Raw genomic sequence first — 23,693 nt, forward strand, 5'->3', positions numbered from 1 at the left:
GAGGAGAACCCCTCTGCTCACTGACCGACATTGGCTCCCAATCCACCAACATCTCAAATTTTAAATTCTCATCCTCGTGTTCAAATCCCTCCATGACCTCGCCCCTCCCTATCTCTGTAACCTCCTCCACCCCAACAACCCTCCGAGATCTCTGAGCTCCTCCAATTCAGGCCTCTTGCGCATCCACGATTTTCATCGCTCCACCATTGGCGGCCATGCCTTCAACCGACTGGGCCCAAAGCTCTGGATTTCCCTCCATAAACCTCCCCGCCTCGCTACCTCTCTCTCCTCCCTTAAGTCACTTAAAACCTACCTCACCTGTCCCAATATCTCCTTATGTGGCTCCGTGTCACATTTTGTTTGATAATCGCTCCTGTGAAGCGCCTTGGGACGTTTTACTCCGTTAAAGGCGCGATATAAATGCAAGTTGTTGTTGTTGTTGGGGTGGAGAAAGGGTTTTCTTTCTTTTTATGACTCTTTTCTATCTCTTTATTTCTTTCCTTTCTCGGACTCTGTTTTCCGGGTCTGTTTACTGACACACATTACAATCTGTGTCACTCGGTGTCTAACAATGTGAGGCAATGTGTTTTATTCCCGCTGTGTTATCTCTCTGGCGGTTTGCTGATAAATGTTTAACTCGCGGCCTGTTCCCGTTAATGGTCACAAGCAGTAACAGACAGACAGAGCGTGTCTGACCGCCCTGAGATGTGGAAAAGGCATCAGTTTAGGACAAATGCATCAAATCAAATGTTCATCGGGCACCGAGAGAGACAAAATCCAGAGAGAAAGGCAGAATGAAATAGAGAAATAAAAGCTAAATACAGACATCCTTGATGTCTCTCTATTCCATCCCCAACCGTTCAGTGTCGGGTAAAAATGTCAGTGTAAATAAATGTTCGAGAATCGGCCCAAAGAAGAAGAAACAAAATAATCCAAAACTGCCGAAACCCGGGATCTTTAGATTTTCAGTCCAACGCTCTCCCAACTGAGCTATTTCGGCCCCACATCAAACTGGCCTTTGGGTCATCCTGTTTGAGTAAAATATAACCCCGGGTGGAATTGCCCCTCCCGCTCATTCCTCACTTCGGGAGAATGAGTCCGACCATCAAGCAGAGATTTTCTGATACTGTCGGTGAATCTCATTTATATTAAACATTCATTGAACTCTCTGCCGGGGGGATTCAGAGCTGGGGTTCGCCATGAACCAGCTTCCCCTCAATTCCCAGCTTTATCAGTGAATCGACCAACAAACGCTCGAAGGAGCTCAGGTTATATTAATAATAAAAACAGAAAATGCGGGAAACACTCAGCAGGTCAGGCAGCATCTCCAGCCTGGACTGAGTTAGCTGATCTCACGAGGTGTGCTACTGAGCCACGGAGCAAGAAAAGCCGAGGCTCAGTCCCCGGCCTGAGCCGAGTGAGCTGACTCAATGTGTTCCTGGTAATTTTCATCAACATCTTTGAATGTGGCAGCACGATTTCTTCAAGCCGTTAAAAGAGCATCCAGTTCCTTGGCTTAATAATAGAGAAATAGAGTACAAAAGCAAGGAAGTTATATGAAACGTTTATAAATCATTGTTCAGGCCTCATCTGAAGTATTGTATCCAATTCTGGGCACTATAATTTATTAAGGAGGTCAAGGTCTTGGAGAGGATGGAGAGGAGATTTACCAGAATTATACCAGGGATGGGGTTTAGTTGTGTGGAGAGACTCGAGAACCTGGGATTGTTCTGCTTCGAGCAATGAAGGTTAAGGGTAGAAGTAATCCACGTGTTCAAAATTAAGAGGGGTTTTGATGGAGTGAATAAGGAGAAACTTCACCCACTGGCGGGAGGGTCGGCAACCAACGGACGCAGATTTAAGATAATTAGCAAAAGAACTAGAAGGGAAATAAGGAGATTTTTTTGACACAGGGAATTGATATGATCTGGAACGCACTGCCGTAACGGATTGTGGAGCTCGATTCAATCGTAACTTTAAAAGGAGAATTGGATAAATACTTGAGTATCTCCCCACAGATACTACCTGACCTGCTGAGTGTTGCCAGCGGTTTCTGGGTTTATTTTTGAGCTTTCACTATCGCAGTTTTCCTGACAACCTGCAACTTGCCTCAAGGGCGCAGCTTCAAGCACAACTTTCTTGTGCTCTTCTCACACACAAGATCGCACTTTACTTTCCGACACACGCGCTTTAAAATCTGCCGTTTCCGCACACAGCGTCCTGCGCCACGAGAATTTGAAAAACCTTTCGCTCATGGCCTGTAATCGCTCATTTTTCCCCACAGGCGCTCTTTATATTTATCATCTACTCGATTCAATCGCACGCTTCAATAGAACTATTGAGATCAAGGCGGAACACTTCCGATCTGACTGCACCGCCCCAACTTGCCAAATGTGCACCTTTCAACCGCCATTCGCAGCTCTGCGGCGCAGCCCGTCGCTCACGCAACTCAACTGCTGAGAGAAAAGAGCCAACAAGCATCAAAACAAAAACCAGTTCTTCAGTTACCATCCCCTGGATCACAAGATTCTCCAAGTAAATTTTGTGAAAAATCGGGCGGCTGTCTTTCCAGAGACCAGCCCTGCTTTCGTCGTGTTTGTCTGTCGAGCGGTCACTCAGATCGAAATGTATCGACTGGTTTCAAGGCACAAATGAACATTGGTGCGAATGGGACATGTGCCCAATAGAAACAGTGGTCAGAGCAGAACAAACTTAAAGGCGTGAGATCGTGAGAGTGAATGTTAGAGTCGGCAATGCCGCAGGAAAGTGTCCATGAAATGGGAGGAGGAAAGTAAAGGCGGCCTATTGACTGTGGAAGGAAGAAAAAACTGGGAGAAGAGGTGGGTTTGAACTGTGGAACATCAAGTACAGGCATGTGAGAGTGCTGGGATTTGATGGAATAAATAGGTTTTCGCCACCAACAAAAAATGTTTTTCTCATGTGTTCAATATTGAGAAATTGTTGCATTTTTTTCGCAAGCGCGGGAGAGAACAAAAGGAGCAGCGCACACTATGTCGTGACTCGGATTCGAACCGAGGTTGCTGCGGCCACAACGCAGAGTACTAACCACGATACGATCACGGCGCCTCACGTCAGTCGGTGAGTTTTTGCCCGAACTATTTACATAGCACCATTAAGGTAGCGAAACGTCCCAAGGCGCTTCACAGGAGATTTTAAACAAAATTTGACCCCGAGCCACAGAAGGAGATATTGGAAGCAAAATACTGCCGATGCTGGAAATTTGAAATAAAACCAGAAAATGCTGTAAATAATCAGCAAGTCAGGCAGCGTCGGTGGAGAGAGAAACAGAGTTAACTTTTCAGGTCGATGGCCCTTCGTCAGAAATGGAAAAAGTTGAAGATTAAACAGTTTTTAAGCAAGTCCAGCGTCAGGAAAAGGGATGGGGGAGGAAGGGGAGGGGAGGAAAGAACAAAAGGGAAGGTCTCTGATAGGGTGGAGGGCAGGAGTGATTAAATATCAAAAGGAATGATGGTGCAAGGCAAGGAGGGTGGTAATGGGACAAGTAAAGAAACAAAAGATGGGTCTCGAGGAGCTGTAAATGGCAAAATTTGAACCACAATCAGCACTTGCTGTCCGAAAAAATGTGATCAGTGTTTATGATCTGAAGTTATTGAAATCAATGTTGAGTTCAGAAGGTTGTAAAGAGCCTGATCGAAAGATGAGGTGCTGTTTCTCGAGCTTCTGTTGAGCTTCATTGGAACGGAGTAAGAGGCCGAGCACAGAGAGGTCAGAGTGGGAGTGGAACGGGGAATTAAAATGGCAAGCGACCGGAAGCTCAGGGTCACGCTTGTGGACTGAGCGGAGGTGTTCAGCAAAGCTATTACAAATAAATCGCTGTTTCACCTGGAAGGAATGTTTGGGACCCCGGAAGGTGGGAAGGGAGAAGGTGAAAGGTCAGGTGTTGCATCTCCTGCACTCGCATGGGAAGGTGCCGAGGGGAGGAGAGCGAGTGTTGGGGGTGATGGAAGAGTGGACCAGGGTTTCCTGGAGGGAGCGGTCCCTTCGGAAGGCTGAAAGGGGAGGGGAGGGGAAGATGTTTGTGGTGATGGTGGAAGTGGCGGAGGATGATACGTTGAATGTGGAGGCTGGTGGGGTGGAAGGTAAGGACAAGGGGACCTACCGTGGTTCTGAGAGGGAGTGGAATGGGTCAGGGCAGAAGTGCAGGAAATAGGACGGACACAGTCGAGGTCCAGTCAACTGCAGTGGAGGGGAATCCTCTGTTGAGGAAAAAGGAAGACATATCAGAAGTAGTGTTGTGGAAAGTGGCATCGTCAGAACAGACGCGACGGAGAAAGAAAAACTGTGAGAATGGGATAGAAACAGCGGTCGTAGCAGAACAAATAAGATCGTGAAAGTGAATGTTAGAGTCGGCAATGCCGTAGGAAAGTGTCCCTGAAATGCAAGGAGGAAAGGAAAGCCGGCCTATTGATTATGGAAGGAAGAAAAAGCCTGGAGAACAGACCGTTTTGAACTGTGGAACATCAAGTCCAGGCATGTGAGAGTGCTGGGATTTGAAGGAATGGATAGGTTTTCACCAGCAACAAAAAAAATTTCTTTCATGTGCTGAAGATTGATTTCTTGCTGCATTCGATTCACAAATGTGGCAGAGGACAAAAGAGGTAAACAAAACTGTCCTGTAACTCGGATTCCTGCGACCACAACGCAGAGTGTGGACCAGGATACGATCACGGCGACGCACATCAGGTGTGGCAGTCGTGCCCGAACAACAGCAATGTCGCGCACGGTGCTGGTTGGAAAAGAAGGATGTTTGGTGATGTGGTTAAAGTACTAAGCACTTTAAATTCTGGCAGAGGTGGGATCGGAACCCATATCCTTTCAGAGACTGGTGTTTTAATCCAGCGCCTTGGACCGCTCGGCCACGCGACCAATTGATAGTGTTCCCTCATAATTTGCTATCTAATGATTGAAATGCGGCTTTCTTGCTTTTTGACCTTTGAGTCGAGGATTTTCCATTGAACGAATAAAATAAATGGGCTTTCTGAGCAATGTTCATGCGACGAGGTGACCGAGTGGTTGAGGTGATGGATTCCTAATCCACTGTGCTCTGCACGCATGGTTTTTATCCCATCCGCGCCATTATTGCATTTACCGTTTGATGTGTTGGTTCCTTCCTTGTCTTCATCCAGAAGTCCTGGGCCTCGGTCCAATCCGAAGCCACGGTGGATGAACTTTGCATTGCTCGCTGAACTCTGCTCAAATCTGCAAAGTCCTGAGGTGTTGCGAGTGTAAGATGTGAATAACGTGAAGTATCAATGAAAGTGCACAATGACACCCCGGGAAAGCGAGGATCTCTCCACAGATACTGCGATTTATTTATTAATCCAACTGTCTTTTGCGAAATGACCGAATGTGTTTATTTATATATCTGTATGGGTAAGGAAAACCCCATTTTGATCATTTCCAGGAACCAGTCAAGTACATAAATTAGTTTGTCAAACTCAAAACAACCGCTGGGATTTGCTGATTGAAAATTTCAATGGAAATTGAGACCGTCACTCAGTATTGGAACAAATATACCCGCTGGGGTTTCGGGGTTGTTATCGGTTTATTTATATTACGGAGGAACCCATTTTAAACTCGGTGAAGGTGCAAATCTAACGATGGATTTAAAATTTATCACCTCAACCACTGCTCAGTTAAAATCGCAATGAGTGATCGCTCGGTAACACAGCGTGCATCCAGCCGTCTCCGTTCAATCATATTCTGATAGTGACAATCACCTGTTTATTTTTTTTTCTGTTCTATTTTTCTCTGTAGTTTTGTAAGAAGAAGACAGCCGAGGACATAAAATTAAAAGTTGGCGTCTTAAAAATGCTTCCCCCCTGTCGGGGAATTAAACCCCGGACGAAGGCAGGGCAACTCACCACGATAAGAGAGAAAGAAAGAACAGAAGAAAGACAGAGTCAGTTGTTCGTTGTCTAACAAAGAGATGGAAATGTGAAAGGTTCTTACTACAGTGGCCCGTGGACAATTAAACAAACTGTCATCAAATAAACAGTGAAAAGAAATGCACTGACACATGAAGCATGTCGAACACCATCTGGGATGAGTGTACATTCAATGTAGCAGTTCCTCGTTAGTATAGTGGTGAGTATCTCCTGCCTGTCACACGGGAGACCGGGGTTCAATTCCCCGATGAGGAGTTTATAACTTTATCGCATTTGAAAGCTTCACTTTTGTTTATCTGCAGAAAATACAGTGTGGAACTGACTCAGAGTTGACTCCCACTTGCCTCACTTTAATTTTGCTGATGTTCCAGCGGTTTTAAAATCTGCTCTCTGCGTCACTCTTCACCTCGATGTTAAACTGGATTCTGTGATGGTGGGGATCTCGTGAGGAGGCCGAGATGGATCATCCACTCGGCACTTCTGGCTGAAGATGGTTGTCTCTCTCCGTTCCTCTCTCTGTCGGTCCGCCTCTCTCTGTTTCGGGCTGGTGACTGAGACCCGGTCTGTTCACAGCGCGATTCTCCGTTTTATTTCTTGCCTATTACTGTGGTTCTCACATCGAGCTGAAAAGTGAGGCAGAGAGCAGATTTGAAAATCGCTGTGAAATCAAATTTTGGAAGTGGGCAAGGCCGAGTCAGTTTTTCGTTGTATTTTCCACATCCAATATTACAGATAAATGAAAGTGAAACTTTTCAAGGCAGCAATAACATCCTCATCAGAGAATGGACCACCAGTCTCCCAGGGGAAAGGCGGGGATACTCAGCACGACAAGTAACAAGGAATTGGTCAAAATGGGGTTTTCATTACTTGTAAAGATATACAAAAAATACATTTGTTTCTTTTGCAAATGACAGTTGCATAAATAAATAAATCGCAGTATCTGTGGGGAGATACTCGCTTTACCGGGGCGTCATTGTGCACTTTGATTGATACTTCACGTTATTCACATCTGACACTCGCAACACCTCCGGGCGCCAATCAGGACTTTGTTGATTTGAGCGGAGTTCAGTGAGCAATGCAAAATTCATCCACCGTGGCTTCGGATTGGACCGAGGCCCAAGACTTCTGATTGAATATAAGGAAGAAACCAACACATCAAACGGTAAATGCAATAATGGCGCGGATGGGATACAAAACCATGCGTGCAGAGCACAATGGATAAACAGACCATCACCTCAACCACTCGGCCACCTCGTCGAATGAACATTGCTCAGAAAGCCCATTTATTTTATTCGTTCAATGGAAAATCCTGGATTCAAAGGTCAAAAAGCAAGAAAACCACATTTCAATCACCAGATAGCAGAAGCTGAACACATTAGTATTAGGTGGTAGTGTGGCCGAGCGGTCTAAGGCGCTGGATTAAGGCTCCAGTCTCTTCGGGGGCGTGGGTTCGAATCCCACCACTGCCAGAATTTAAAGTGCATGTTTTTTAACCAGATGACCAAACATCCTTCTTTTCCAAGCAGCACCGTGCGCGACATTGCTCTTGTTCGGGCACGACTGCCCCACCTGATGTTCGTTGCCGTGATCCTATCGTGGTTCATTCTCTGCGTTATGATCGCAGTAATTTCGGCTCGAATACGAGTTTCAATTCTGTTTCAATTACGTCTTTCATCCTTTGCCACATTTGCTAATAGAATGCAGCAAGAAATCAATCTTTAGCACATGAAAGAAATATTTTTTGTTGCTGGCGGAAACCTATTTGTTCTGACAAATCCCAGCACTCTCACATGCCTGCACTTGATGTTCCACAGTTCAAACCCACCTGTTCTCCCAGATTTTTCTTCCTTCCACAATCAATAGGCCTCCTTTACTTTCCTCCTTCCATTTCATGGGCACATCCTGAGGCATTGCCGACTCTAACATTCACTTTTACAATTTAACGCCTTTAAGTTTGTTCTGCGACGACCGCTGTTTCTATTGGGCACACGTCCCATTCGCACCAATGTTCATTTGTGCCTTGAAACCAGTCGATACATTTCGATCTGCGTGACCGCTCGACAGACAAACACGACGAAAGCAGGGCTGGTCTCTGGAAAGACAGCCGCCCGATTGTTCACGAAATTCACTTGGGTAATCTTGTGATCCAGGGGATGGTAACTGAAGAACTGGTTTTTGTTTTGATGCTTGTTGGCTCTTTTCTCTCAGCAGTTGAGTTGCGTGAGCGACGGGCAGCGCTGCAGAGCTTGGAATGGTGGCTGAAAGGTGCACATTTGGCAAGTTGGGGCGGTGCAGTAATATCCGATGAGAGATACTCGCATTACCGGGGCGTTATTGTGCACTTTGATTGATACTTCACGTTATTCACATCTTACACTCGCAACACCTCCGGGCACCAATCAGGACGTTGCTGATTTGAGCAGAGTTCAGCGAGCAATGCAAAATTCATCCACCGTGGCTTCGGATTGGACTGAAACCCAAGTCTTCTGGATGAATATAATGAAGGAACCAACACATCAAACGGTAAATGCAATAATGGCGCGGATGGGATAAAAACCATGCGTGGAGAGAGAGGTCGAGAGTGAGCATGTGGCGGTGCGTGGCGTTGAGCGTGGATCTCAGGAAGCGGCGGGAGCAGTGGTTGGAGGAACGCTGAATATCATGGAGATATCTGGAATCATGGGTGGATCCGAAACATGAAGGGTGGAATTTAAGTTGGAATCCACGTGGAATAAGTCGGAGCCGGACACAGTTGCTGAGGAAGGAGATGTGTCTGTGAAAGTGAGTTTTAGTAGAAACCTGATCAAACACTCTCTCTTCAGCAGCACCGACTCTCTCTACTTCAGAGCTGTCCTGGTCCGCAGTTCCATTTCATCCTTCGCCTCATCCGGCGATTGAACAAAAAACTTTTTTTCTTCCTTTCAGGTGTCAAGGACCGCAAGTTTCAACAACTCTTAGATACCAACACCCCTCCCGATCCTTCTTCCCCTTCACTTTCCTCTGACCCCATCCCTCCCTCCAATCTCTTTGTCGTGTTTTCACCATTCCCTCTGACCATCCCCTCTCTGACCCCGAACGTCAGTCCTCAGCAAAGGCTTCAGTTTCATCCCCTTACGCCCCCACATCAATGAGTTTCGAGCTCGACACGATGCTGAGCTCTTCTTCCATCACCTTCACCTCATCGCCCATTTCTTTGTCCAGGAATCTTCCCCCCGCACAGCGGACCCTTTCTCCCATCTTCAGAATTCTCGGTCCACCTGGACCCCTCCCTCTATCCTCTTACCCTCTCTTGATCTTTTCATTGTGAACTGCCAGCGTGACATCGGCCGTCTCAATTTCTCTGCTCCCCTCACTCACTCTAACCTCCCTCCCTCTGAACTTGCAGCACTCCGTTCTCTCGAGTCTGACCCTGACATTGTCATTAAACCTGCTGACAATGGCGGCTCTGTTGTTGTTATGAGGTGAGTAGACCTCTACCTAACGGAGGCTGAACGCCAACTCTCCGACATCCTCCTACCTTCCCCTGGACCATGATCCCACCACCCAACATCAATCCATAGTTTCGCAGACCATCACTGACCTTATCTCCTGTGTAGAACTTCTCCCCACGGCCTCCAACCTCATAGTCCCCCAAGCCCGCTTCTACCTCCTTCCCAAGATCCAAAAACTGGACTGTCCCAGGAGACCCATCGTCTCAGCCTGATCTTGCCCCGCGGAACAAACTTCTTCCTATTTCGACTCTACTTTCTCTCCCGTTGTCCAGTTTATTCCGATCTCTATCCGCAACTCATCCGATGCCTTCCGCCACTTGAACAACTTCCAGTTCCCCGGCCCTAACCCTCTCCTTTTCACCCAGGACGTCCAGTCCATCTACACCTCCATCCCCCACCAGGACGGCCTGCGGGCCCCCTGCCTCTTCCACGAAAGATGGCCTAACCAATCCCCATCCTCCACCACCCTCCTCTGCCTGGCTGAACTTGTGGGAGAGGTGGAACATTCTTTGTTCCAGTCCTACTCAGCTCCCCTCCCTCACCTCTTTTTCCGGTACATTGATGACTGTATCGATGTCGCTTACTGCTCTCGCCCCAGTCAAGTTTGCTTCCAATTTTCACCCTTCCCCTCACACGGTCCATCTCCGAACCTTCCCTTCCATTCCTCTTTCTCCATTTTCAGGGATAGGCTGTCAACCAAAATCTATTATAAGCCCCCCGACCCCCACAGCTACTTTGATTACATTTCCTCCCACCCCGCTTCCTATAAGGACTCTATTCCCTTCTCCCAGTTTCTCCGTCTCCATTGTGTCTGTTCTGACGATGCCACCTTGCGCACCAGTACTTCCGATATGTCTTCCTTTTTTCTCAACAGAGGACTCCCCTCCACTGTAGTTGACTGGGCCCTCGACTGTGTCCGTCCTATTTCCTTCACTTCTGCCCTTACCCATTCCACTCCCTCCCAGAACCACGGTAGGTCCCCCTTGTCCTTGGCTTCCACCCCACCAGCCTCCATATTAAAAGTATCATCCTCCGCCATTTCCACCACGTCCAAGCGCGATGCCACCACCAAAAACACCTTCCCCTCCCCTCCCCTTTCAGCCTTCCGAAGGGACCGCTCCCTCCACAACACCCTGGTCCACTCTTCCATCACCCCCAACACTCGATCTCCTCCCCACGGTACCTTCCCATTCGAGTGCAGGAGATGCAACACCTGCCCTTTCACCTCCTCCCTTCCCACCTTCCAGGGCCCCAAACATTCCTTCCAGGTGAAACAGTGATTTATTTGTAATAGCTTTGCTGAACACCTCCGCTCAGTCCACAAGCGTGACCCTGACCTACGGTCGCTTGCCGTTTTAATTCCCCGTCCCAATCCCACTCTGACCTCTCTGTCCCCTACCTCTTACACCGTTCCAATGAAGCTCAACATAAGCTCGAGAAACAGCACCTCATCTTTCGATCAGGCTCTTTACAACCTTCTGAACTCAACATTGATTTCAATAACTTCAGATCATAAACACTGATCACATTTTTTCGGAGATCAAGTGCTGATTGTGGTTCTAATGTTGCCATTAACAGCTCCTCTGGACCCATCTTTTGTTTCTTTACTAGTCCCATTACCACCCTCCTTGCCTTGCACCATCATTCCTTTTGTCATTTAATCACTCCTGCCCTCCACCCTATCAGAGACCTTCCCTTTTGTTCTTTCCTCCCCTCCCCTTCCTCCCCCATCCCTTTTCCTGACGCTGGACTTGCTTAAAAACTGTTTAATCTTCAACTTTTTCCAGTTCTGACGAAGGGTCATCGACCTGAAACGTTAACTCTGTTTCTCTCTCCACAGACACTGCCTGACTTGCTGATTATTTCCAGCATTTTCTGTTTTTATTTCAGATTTCCAGCATCCGCAGTATTTTGCTTCTAATATCTCCTTCTGTTGCTCGGGGTCAAATTTTGTTCAAAAACGATCCTCTGAAGCGCCTTGGGACGTTTCGCTACGTTAAAGGCGCTATTTAAATTGTTCGGGCAACCATGTCATCACCTGACGTGAGGCGCCGTGATCGTATAGTGGTTCGTACTCTGCGCTGTGACCGCAGCAACCTCGGTTCGAATCCGAGTCACGGCATAGTGTGCGCTGCTTCTTTTGTTCTCGACCGCGCGAGCAAATATAATGCAACAATGTCCCAATCTTTAATACATAACAAACATATTTTTTGTTGGTGTCGAAAACCTATTTATTCCATCAAATCCCACCTCTCTCACATGCCTGTACTTGATGTTCCACAGTTCAAACCCGCCTCTTCTCCCAGCTTTTTCTTCCTTCCACAGTCAATAGGCCGCCTTTCCTTTCCTCCTTCCATTTCATGGACACTTTCCTGCTCCATTGCCGACTCTAACATTCACTTTCACGATCTCACGCCTTTAAGTTTGTTCTGCTCCGACCGCTGTTTCTATTGGGCACATGTCCCATTCACACCAATGTTCATTTGTGCCTTGAAACCAGTCGATACATTTCGATCTGCGTGACCGCTCGACAGACAAACACGACGAAAGCAGGGCTGGTCTCTGGAAAGACAGCCGCCCGATTGTTCACGAAATTTACTTGGGGAATCTTGTGATCCAGGGGATGGTAACTGAAGAACTGGTTATTGTTTTGATGCTTGTTGGCTCTTTTCTCTCAGCAGTTGAGTTGCGTGAGTGACGGGCAGCGCGACAGAGCTGTGAATGGCGGTTGAAAGGTGCACATTTGGCAAGTTGGGGCGGTGCAGTAAGATCGGAAGTGTTCCGCCTTGATCTTAATAGTTCTGTTGAAACATGCGATTGAATCGAGTAGAGGATAAATGTAAAGAGCGCCTGTGGGGAAAAAGGAGCGATTACAGGTCATGAGCGGAAGGTCTTTCAAAATTCTCGTGACGCAGGGCGCTGTGTGCGGAAACGGCAGATTTTAAAGCGCGTGTGTCGGAAAGTAAAGTGCGATCTTGTGTGTGAGAAGAGCACAAGAAAGTTGTGCTTGAAGCCACGCCCTTGAGGCGAGTTGCATGTTTCCAGGAAAACTGCTCCAGTGAAAGCTGAAAAATAAACCCAGAAACTGCTGGCAACACTCAGCAGGTCAGGAAACATCATTACCAGGGCGTCATTGTTCACTTTTATTGATACTAAAGACCTGTACAAGATGGACGGGTTGCACCTCAACGGTGCTGGGACCAATGTCCCCTCAGGGATGTTACCCTTGTCTTATCAGCGAGCAATGCCGACCGTTACTGGGCCTCAGCTATTTACAATCTATATGAGTGTAATGTATTGAAGATCTCTGACGATGCAAAGCATCTGTGAGGAGGACACAAAGAGTCTGCAAAGTTTATAGACAGGTTAAGTGAATGGGCAAGAAAGTGGAAGATGGAGTATAATGTGGGGAAGTTTGAGGTTATTCACTTTAGTAGAAAGAATAGAAAAACAGAATATTTTTAAAATGATGAGCAACTATTAAATGTTCGTGTTCAGAGAGACTTGAGTGTCCTGGTATAAGAAACACAAGAAGTTAACATGTCGGTACAGCAAGCAATTAGGAAGGCAAATGAAATGTTGGCCTTTATTTCAAGTGTTTGGAATACATGAGTAAGGATTTTGTTGCAATTGTACAGGGCTTTGGTGAGACCACAACTGGAATTGCAGTTTTGGTCTCCTTATTTAAGAAAGGGTTCTCAGGACGTTTCACGTTCACCACGGTCTGACGGCCTTGTGTTCGAAGGGGTTACTCCTCAGGAACTTCTACACCTGGGACAGATAGTGGGGGGGAGCGGTCCAGCTTGATGGGACATCCTGCACCTGCTCGGCCAGCACAGCCAGACCCAGCCTTCTCAGTGTGTTGGCCAGGTAGAAACTCAGCACGTAATGACACTTGGTATCTGCGTACTGGGGCTCTACACACATCCTGAGGCAGCCACACACAAAGGTGGCTGTCAGGATCAGAGCAGCATTGTAGACGCTCTTTCCCCATTTGTCTGGAAGCTTGTACATGGTGACCCTGCGGACACATTCTACCTTGGACCTCCAGGGAAAGTGGAGGATATCTCGCGTGACTGTGACGGCGGAGTTTTGGGGAACGGGCCAGAGCTGGGTCATGTAGAGCAACACGGTGAGTACCTCACACCTTATCACCAGGTTCCTGCCGGTTATGGAGAGGGATCACCCCACCCACATATCAAGCTTCTGTTTGGCCTTAGTGATCCGCTCCTCCCAGTTCTTTCTACCGGCCAGGGGCCCCTTGAACCAGATCCCCAAAACCTTCAGGTAGTCGGATCTGACAGTGAAGGGGACAAAGGACCGGGTCTCCCAACTGCCAAAGAACATGGCCTCACTCTTACTTTGGCTCACCCTGGCCCCCGAGGCCAGCTCGAAATGGATGCAGATGCCCATCAGTGTGTGGACCGACTGCTGGTCGGAGCAGTTGAAGTGAATTTAATAACGAGCGGTCAATCTGCGAGGCCAGTCATATGCCAGCTCGCCAAGCAGAAAATGTACCAGAGAGTCTGAAATTATTCGTTCTGGGAACTGAAGTATATAGAAATTCAAGAGAATAACTTTTCTGAATTCAAACATTTCCTGTGACCAGAACCCCGACCACCTCCTGTGGAACAAACGGATTTGTGTTAACATTGCAGAATATCCATTGGAAATCCACATTTTGAATTGACACATTCAGCATTGCACAAATTACGGATTGGTGTCGGTCATTCAAACATTACCACAGACACTCGCTTTATTTCATCTTATTCATCTCTCCCCCACCGTGAGATAAATATCTAACCCTCTGACACCAAAATCAATGAGCGACATATGTTTTCATCACGTTCATCGCTAAGAATTAAGAGATCATCATTAGTACAGCTGATTCAGACACTCTAAGAGGTCTCTATTGGGCCTCTGTGAATGATCAATCGATGGATTGAAAAGGGCAGGTCAGTTAAAATCTGATTTTTTTTCCCGTATTAACAAACAGCCAAGTGATCAGGAGATTCTAATTGCCAGTTTAGTGCAGACACCATGTGATGAGTTCAGCACTCACTCTTAAGCAAACTGAGAGCTGGTCTGCTTCTGGATCTGTGATATTGGAAGGAGTGACTGGTTGTGTTTCAGAGGTCTGTGTTGTGCTGATGACTGGAGCATAAAAAACATCCTTGTGCTGAAATCTACGCCTGATTCTTTGGTGCCTCGTGCGTTTGGTCCTTTTGACCATCTGCTTTGCTTAGACAGCCTGTCATTGTTCTTCTTAGAGAAACAAATATATGGAAGATAAACAATCCTAGAATCTCACAGCATGGAAGGAGGCCATTCGACCCATCGTGCCAATGCCAGCTCTTTGAAGGAGGTACCCAATTACTCCCATTCCCGTGCTCTTTACCCATAAACTCTGCAATTTTTTTCCTTTTCAAGTATTTATCGAATTATCCTTTTAAAGTTACGATTGAATCTAGCTCCACCATCCTTTACGAACATACGAGTAGGCCATTCGGACCCTCGAGCCTGCTCTGCCATTTGATAAGCTCATGGCGATCTGATTGTGATCTCAACCTTACTTTCCCGTCTATCGACCAGATCCTTTGACTCCCTTGTTAAGCAGGAATCTATCTTACTCAGCCTTAAAAATATTCAATGATCCTGCCCCCACCGCTCTTTGGGGAAGGGAGTTCCACAGATTTACGATCCTGTGAGAGAAAAAAATGTGTCCTCATCTCCGTCTTAAATGGAGACTCCTTATTCTTAAACTGAGGGCCCTCGTTCTAGACTCTCCCACAAGGGGAGACATCACCTCAGCATCTACCCCTTCTAGTCCCCTGAGATCACCTCTCATTCTTCTAAGCGCCAACTCCAACAGGCCCAACTTGTCCAACCTTTCCTCATAAAATAACTCCGTCATCCCAGGAATCGATCGAGTGAACTTTCTTTGAACCGCCTCCAAAGCAATTATTGTCCTTTCTTAAATAAGGAGACCACAATTGCATACAGCATTCCAGATGTGTTCTCACCAATGCTCTGTACAACTGTCACAAAACATCTCTATTTTTATATTCCAGTCCCCTTGCAATAAATAGCAACATTCCATTTACCTTCCCAATCACTTGCTGTACCTGCAATCCAACTTTTTGTGATTCATGTACTAGGACACCCAGATCCCTCTGTACCTCAGAGTTCTGCAATCTCTCTCCATTTAAATAATATACTGCTTTTGAATTCCTCCTGCCAAGTGGGCAAGTTCACATTCTCCCACATTGGACTCCATCTGTCAAATTTTTGACCACTTACTTAACCTATCTGTATCCTTTTGCAGACCCCTTATGTCCTCTTCACAACTTACTTTCCTATCTGCCTTTGTGTCATCAGAAAATTTAGCAATCATACATTCGGTCCCTTCATCCAAGTCATTGATATAGATTGTAAATAGTTGAGTTCCAAGCACTTATCCCTGTGGCACTCCACTCGTTACACCTTGCAACCTGAAAATGACCCATTTATGCCTACTCTCTGTTTCCTGTTAGCTAATCAATCCTTTATCCATACTAATATATTACCCCTACACCATGAGCTCTTATTTTGTGTGGTAGCCTTTGATGTGGCACCTTGTCAAAAGCCTTCTGGAAATCAAAGTACACCACATCCACAGGATCCCCTTTATCCACGTTGCTTGTTACTTCCTCAAAGAACTCTAATTAATTAGTCAAACACGATTTCCCTTTCACAAAGCCGTATTAACTCTGCCTGATTGCATTGAGATTGTCTAAGTGCCCTGCTACAACCTCCTTAATAACAAATTCTAACATTTTCCCTAAGATAGATGTTAAGCTAACTGGCCTGTAGTTTCCTGCTTTCTGTCGCCATTCTTTCTTGAACAGAGGAGTTACATTTGCTAATTTCCAATATGATGGGGACTGGAGAAAGGCAGATGTTACTCCTATTGTTAAAAAGGCAGCAAAATTCACCAAGGAAACTACTGACCAGTGAGTTTAACGTCCATTGTGGGTAAAGTTATGGAAATGCTTATTAAAGGTAAGTTCAAGGAGCTTGTGAATAGAAATATAACCTTAAAAGATAGACAATTTGCGTTCATGAAAGGGGAAGTCTTGCCTTTCTAGCTCACTAGTTTTCTTTGAACGTGTGGCAAAGGAGTGTGATATTGGTAAGGTAGTGGATGTGGTGTACATGGATTTCAGGAAGGCCTTTGATACAGTTCCTCTCGAAAGTCTGGTACTGAAAACAAAGAATGCGGAAATGAGTGGAAATGTTTTTCAGTGGGTGTGTAATTTGTTCACCGATAGAATCCAGAGGGCAGTGGTGAGGGATTGTCATCAGCTTGCAAGAATGTTACCAGTGGGGTTCCACAGTGATCTGTTTTGGACCTCTTTTGTTTAATATCTTCATAAGTGATCTGGAACTAAGCGTAAATTTACAGATGATGCAAAGCTGATGAAGATGGTAGACTGCAAAACTGAACAGGATAAGCTACAGGAGGATTTAAATACTTGGGCTTCGGACAGACAGGTAGCAGATGAAATTTAATGTAGAGGAATGCAAAGTGCTTCACACGGGGACAAAAAAAACCAGGAATGAACTATTGCAACAACAATAAAAACAACGTCCATTTATAGATCACCTTTAACACAATAAAATGCTTCATGTGATGGTTATCAGACAAAATTTGACACCGAGCTACATAATGAGATATTAGGACAGGTGACCAAAAACTTGGTCAAAGAGGTAGGTTTTACGAAGCGTGTTAGATGGGAGGAGAGAGAAGTGGAGAGGTTTAGGGAGGAAGTTCCAGAGCTTAGGGCTGAGACAACTGAAGCCACGGCCACCAATTGTGGTGCAATGGAAATCGGGCTGCACACGAGACCAGAGTTGGATGAACGCAGAGTTCTTGGTGGGCTGTAGGGCTAAAGATAGGAAGGGGCGAGGCCATGGAGGGATTTGAACATAAAGGTGAGAATTTTTAATTCGAGGTGTTGCCGGACCAGGAGCCGATGTAGGACAGCGAGCACAGGGGTGATGAGTGAATGGGAGTTTGTGCGAGTAAGGATATGGGCAGCAGAGTTTTGGATGAGCTCAAAATTACGGAGGGTGGAAGCTGGAAGGACAGCAGTGATAGCATTGGAATAGTGGAGCCCAGATATAACTAAGGTATGGATGAGGATTTAATAGCAGATGAGCTGAGGCAGGGGCGGAGACGGACAATTTTACAGGAGGTGGAAACAGGCGGTCTTGGTGATGGAGAAGATATGTGGTCAGAAGGTCAGCTTAGGGTCAAATAGGACGCCTGGGTTGCTAACAGTCTCGTTCATCCTCAGAGAGTGGCCACGGAGAGAGATGGATTTGGTGGGGAGGAAACGGAGTTTGTGACAGGGACTGAAGATAATGGATTCGGTCTTCCCAATAATTAATTGGAGGAATTTTCTCCTCATCCACTGCTCGATGATGGACAAGCAATATGACAACTCAGAGGCAGTGGAGGGGTGGAGAGAGGTGATGGTGAGGTGGAGCTGTGTGTCATCAGTGTACATGTAGAATCTGATGTCGTGTTTTAGGATGATGTTGGCGAAGGGCAGCATGTAAATGAAGAATAGGAGGGGGCCAAGCGTAGATCACTGGGGGAATCCATTACTTAACTGGAAAGAAAATAATGTCCATGGCAATGAAAAAGATCGGGGGGAGTAGATTGATAATAAATTGAAGCTGTCGCATCAATGCTCTGCGGCAGTGAGTGAAGCAAATCAGATGCTGAGATGCATTTAAAGGTCAATATTGAGCCGAAAGAGTTTGGGAATCCTGCTACTGTAAAATTATAGGTGCAACCGCACTTACAATGCTGTGTACAGTTCTGGTCACCACAGTACAAAAAGCATAATGCAGCTATTGAGAGGATAGAGAAGAGAGCAATCAGAATGATTGAGCGGGTGGAAGGATTGAATTATGTTGAGTGATTATGTAAATTGTGCATGTTCTCACTGGAAACGGGAATGTTTAGAGGTGATACTATTGCTGTTTTTAGGTTTCTAAATCGACTGGATAATGTAGACTGTGACAAAATATTTCACCATGTCCAGAAGAGTAGAACCAGAGGAGACGGCCTGCACTTGAAGCCAGGTAAATTCAAAACTAAGCTCCATAAAGAATATTTCACTGAGCAAGTGGTCACTCTATAGAACAGGTTCCCCAGGGAGGTGGTGAAAGCAGTTCATATTGAATCATTCAAATGCAAATTAGATAGAATCTTACAGAAAATAACATTTCTCATTTCAGTATCTGAGTAATTTGAGACATGACATGTGGTAAGTGTCACATGTTTGGGAGGAACAGGTGCCTTTGGGCCTATGGTTCCCAATGCTCTCGATGACTGGGGGATTCCTGGCCTCGTGTCTGGGTCTGTTGTGGATTCATTGATAGAGATTGATTGCAACGATTAGTCAACAACCCCATTGTCGTTGTATCATGTGACTAACCGGATAGTGGAAGGCGAGCTGGATGGACCTTGGTCTTTTTCCATCCAGCAATTCTTATGTTTATGGACACACGAGTGTGGCTGTGGGGCGGTGCCCAGTGAGTGGAGAACAATGGGTGGGCACAGTGTGTGCTGCCATTTCAGAGAGTATACTATCCTCAAAATCCAAACCATTCCCAGGGGGGATATTGAAGTCCCTTCATTAAACAGTTAAACTTGATATCCAACAACAGATCAGAGCTCGGACTCTGTCTCCCACATGAATGTGGAGATACTCGAGGGCCCTCGGGGCTGGTGGGAATGCACCAGGCCTGAGTCAGCACCGACAAGAGAACTGGAAACTAACAGAACAGGAAACAACACTGAATTGTGCAATGATGTAGTTTTCCTTATACTTTCGTAAATTTACAGTGGGAAAGGATCTCAGAGTGAGTGACTGTGTATCTGAGAGGGCAGGCAGTGTGTGAGAGGAACGAGAGGTGTACAGGATGGAATATAAGGAGCAATTGAGGCTGGATTTTACTATTTTCATTATTTAAATAATTTAACAATTAGAGTCAGTGGATATTTCACCATATTCTTTAACTCGTCTCTGAATTTACTCTGGGTCCCTGCATAAATAAACGGGTTTAGGCAGGAACTCAAAAGCTGAAGCATAAATCCGCTTTCCTCCAGAATAAAATTTGAATCATCGAAATTGGAACCTGAGAAATAACTAACGTTCGCAATTCGCACATAGAGGAAAGTTATAAGAAACAACAACCATAACACGATGAGACTGCCCGAGATACAGAAGAGCAAAACGATGGATTTCCTCCGGTTCTCCATCTCTGGGTCACTCTGATTCTCAACGTTGCTGCGGACCTGGAGTCTTCTGCGGATTCTAATGGCCGCTAAAATGTGTCTGACGGTCTGAGCATTGAGCAATAAAATCACAATGAATGGGAGACAAGGGGTTAAAATGCGGTGAATCCAGTCAAATGCAGCCCATGCGGGTGAGGTGTAAAATATTAACTTGATGTTGCAGAACCAGGGTATGTTGTTAATTGTATACAAAGGTTCATATATAAAATACCAGAATGTATTTTTTAAACAGCTCAGGACACAGACCGTTCCGATAACCACAGCCGCCGTTTTCTCGGTGCAATATTTTGTTTTCAGCTTCTGGCAGCAAATGGCTACAAATCGATCAAAGGTGAACACGACCGTTACCCAGACAGAACTGTCTCTGATTGCATAAATTAACACAAAACTGAGAGAACAGACCGGAGTGATGGACAGGAAACTGAATGGGAAATAAATACCAACAATGCGGTTTAATATCACAGCCGTGATAATGACCAGGAGATCCGTCACCGCCATGGACACCAGGTAGGAAGTGATACATCTGGAGAGACCGCACCTTCCTCGGGACAGGATCACAATCACCGCCAAGTTAGCTGTAAGAGAGACGGAGAGAGACAGAGCATGTGTACGTGTGTGAGAGAGAACAGGAGCGTTAATGATCCGACTCCCAGCAAAATAATCCAATTGACAGGATTCTGTGTGAAACTTATAGCTTTGACACTTGATCCTGAGTTGAAAACCGATCCTTACCCTCTGGACACCTGTATCTGTGCTAAAATAATCATCCGCATTGAAATCAGACAGGCCAAAGACTTCAGAATGTAAATGAATATAATAAAACATAATGGGAACAAGAAACCCATTAAAACCAATGCGGGAACGTCAAATAGACAAGAAAAGAAACAAATCTTAAAGAATCAGTAAAATGGTTCATAATAAATGCGAAGATTAGGTGACAGGAAAATAAACGTATTACAGAAGATTTTTTAAGAGAATAAACAATAAAAGAATTGACAATGAAACTGGAAACAACCAATAAAGTACAAAAAACTTGCATTTAAAACCGACCATGTCCTGTCGGGGCCCAAATCGCTCTCATCCGATGAATTCATAGAATCAGAGAAAGTTACTGCACAGAAGGAGGCCATTCGGCCCATCATGTCCGTGACGACTGAAAAAGAGCTATCCAGCTTTATCCCCCTTTCCAGCACTCGGTCTGTAGCCCTGTGGGTTACAGCACTTCAAGTACACATCCAAGGACTTTTTAAATGAGTTGAGGGTTTCTGCCTCTCCCACCCTTTCAGGCACTGAGTTCCAGACTCCCACCACCCTCTGGGTTAAAATAATTTCTCCTCAGCTCCAGTCTAGCCCTTCTACCAATTACCTACAATCCAAGCTGTCAAATTATTCACTGTTGGAAGCACAAACACAGCGCGGTCTAAGTTTGGAGCAAATCCAGATTCATTCATAAAACGGACACTTGTTACATTGTTTATATTTTTGTCAATAATTGGCTGCCCAATAATGTCCCTTCAATCAAGTCAGTTATTACATTCAGTCGGGAATTATTTAATCACTGAATAATCTCAATCGATAAAGAACTTGTTGAAATTACTCCGTGCTGTAAATAATTATCAAAACGAAGACAAGTAAATGAATCATTTAATAAACCCAGTCAGTAATGAATAAATCCAGAGATTAAATTCAACCAGTAGCTTCACGATTATACAGTTACGTCTGTAATTGGTTGAATTATTAATACATCCAATCAGTATTACATATTTTTGATTTAATTTGCTTTAATTAATGAAACCGTAACTATCAGTGAACCATCCCGTATTGGTGCCTGGAATGCTGGCATCAAACGCAGAGAATTTTCACCCTGATGTTGCTGTTTAGCGGATCGCCAGCGGTTCCACTTCTTATTCATCTGTAGAGGCTCCGATATATCTTCAGGGGCAACTTCACAATTAGAGTGGAAATGCCCTGAGTAAAAAGGAATGGTCTCGGTACCCGAGGGTTGAGAGCGTCTGTAGAACCGAACCCCACCACCAGTCAGTCTGCAGCAAGGAACAAAATAATTTCCTACATATCTTATAATAACGTGATAATACCATTCACAACACAACGGCAGCAATACAATATATTCTCTGATATAACAGAGTACACCTTTCACAGTGCAGCACCAATAAACACAACATAACTACATATACACCGGAATAACAGTGGGATAATTCACCCACAGTAATAATGTTCATAACACAATAGAACTACATCTACACGGTGAGAACAGTGTGACAATTCACTTACAATAACACAATAGAACTACATGTACACCGTGATAACAGATGAAAACATTGTCTTCCTTTCAGCCACAAACTCCATTCCCTCGCCATCGACTCCATCCCTGTTCTTGGCCATTTTCTGAGGCCGAACCAGACTGTTCACAATCTTGGCGTCCTATTTGACTCTGAGTGCAGTTTCGGACCCATATCCTCTCCACCACCAAGGTCACCTCCTTCCACCTCCGTAACTACTGGTCTCTGCCCCTGCCTCAGCTCATCTGCTGCTGAAACCCTCATCCATGCTGTTGTGACCTCTAAACTCAACTCTTCCAATGCTCTCCTGGCTGGCCTCCTGCCTTGCACCCTCCGTAAACTTGAGCGCATCCAAAATTTTGCAGCTGGTATCATAACTCGCAACAAGTCCTGTTCACCCATCACCCCTGGGCTCACTGATCTACATTGGCTCCCTTTCCGACAACACCTCAATTTTAAAATTCTTATCCTTGTACTCAAATACTCAGCCTCGCTCCTCCCTATCTCTGTAGCCTCCTCCAGCCCTACAATCCTCCGAGATCTCTGCACTCCTACAGTAACAGGGCCAATAACACATCAGGTAGTGGTACTGGTAAAGCCGAGAAGCGCACAGTTAAAGGGGAGAAACGAAACAGTTAAAGCAGAGAAATGATACCGTTTAAGGAGAGAAATTATACCATTGAAGGGGAGAAATGATACCATTAAAGGGATAAATTACACCGGTAAAGAGCAGAAATGATATCATTAAAGGTGACACATAAAAGGCAGATATTTATACTGTTGAAGGGGAGAAATTACACAGTCACAGGGGAGAAGTGATAGTAAAAGTGGCGAATTTATACATTTAAAGGGGAGAGATTGCACTATTATAGGGGAGAAATATTGGTAAAGGGGAGAAATTATACAGTTAAAGGAGAGAAATTATACTGTTAAAGAGAAGAAATTATACCGGTAAAGGGGAGAAATTATATAATTAAAGGGGAGAAACGATACAATTAAAAGGGAGAAACGATACCAGTAAACTAGAGCAGTGATACAGTTAAACAACGATTTCCATAACTAATAATTAACTACATTACTTTACCTGGAACACTGATAGCTGCAAGGATGGGATAATAAATGGCAAATAATAGTCCTTTTGGTGAACCGTGCATTTCTATAAGAAGCTCTGCTCTACATTCAAGGGTTGACACTTTTATACCTGATGTCAGCCTCCAGGGAGACAATTCGGTGCTTTGGTCTTTTATATTAATTACAGTAATTGATACAAACAGATTAGTGCAGCCGTTGCCAGGCTCGTGTTTTTGTTTTGATGAAATTGGATCTGACACAGCTCTAAAGTGAAATACCGAGAAACCACAGTATGATCCCGATTACATTTCTTCAGAAAAGATAATGAAAAGCTTGACAGGCAGCTGCCATTGGTGAGGGTGAGCCTTGTACACGAGGAAGACCCCGGGTTTAAACACCTCTTAATGCTGAATTAACAGATCTCAGCACAAGGTATAACTGATCAGAGACACTCTCCTTCTGCAACCGGAAAACGCAGCCAATTTCTCGATCCTGGCCGTACACCCACTTTAACCCACACTTCTGCGTATTATGTGGACAGGTCCAG

General features: G+C 45.3%; 1 protein-coding gene, 1 long non-coding RNA gene and 2 other non-coding genes across 4 annotated transcripts; 3 read left to right on the forward strand and 1 right to left on the reverse strand.

The window, feature by feature from the left end:
* The first annotated feature begins 7,317 nt into the window (after positions 1–7,317).
* Positions 7,318–7,399, forward strand: trnal-aag (transfer RNA leucine (anticodon AAG)). The gene has a single exon. It is a non-coding gene; the product is annotated as a tRNA-Leu (tRNA).
* Positions 7,400–11,471: 4,072 nt separating this feature from the next.
* On the forward strand, positions 11,472–11,543 carry trnah-gug (transfer RNA histidin (anticodon GUG)). The gene has a single exon. It is a non-coding gene; the product is annotated as a tRNA-His (tRNA).
* Positions 11,544–18,465: 6,922 nt separating this feature from the next.
* LOC137302076 (uncharacterized) lies at positions 18,466–20,725 on the forward strand. Its single transcript, XR_010958415.1, has 2 exons — positions 18,466–18,556; positions 20,073–20,725. It is a non-coding gene; the product is annotated as an uncharacterized lncRNA (long non-coding RNA).
* On the reverse strand, positions 19,443–23,229 carry LOC137302075 (probable G-protein coupled receptor 139). Its single transcript, XM_067971763.1, has 2 exons — positions 23,160–23,229; positions 19,443–20,350 (listed from the first exon to the last, which is right to left on the reverse strand). The coding sequence occupies exons 1-2, from the start codon at positions 23,227–23,229 to the stop codon at positions 19,443–19,445; spliced, it is 978 nt and encodes a 325-aa protein (XP_067827864.1).
* Between the last annotated feature and the right edge of the window lie 464 nt (positions 23,230–23,693).

Source organism: Heptranchias perlo, chromosome 35 (assembly GCF_035084215.1).
Source record: "Heptranchias perlo isolate sHepPer1 chromosome 35, sHepPer1.hap1, whole genome shotgun sequence".
NCBI classification, from domain to species: domain Eukaryota; kingdom Metazoa; phylum Chordata; class Chondrichthyes; order Hexanchiformes; family Hexanchidae; genus Heptranchias; species Heptranchias perlo.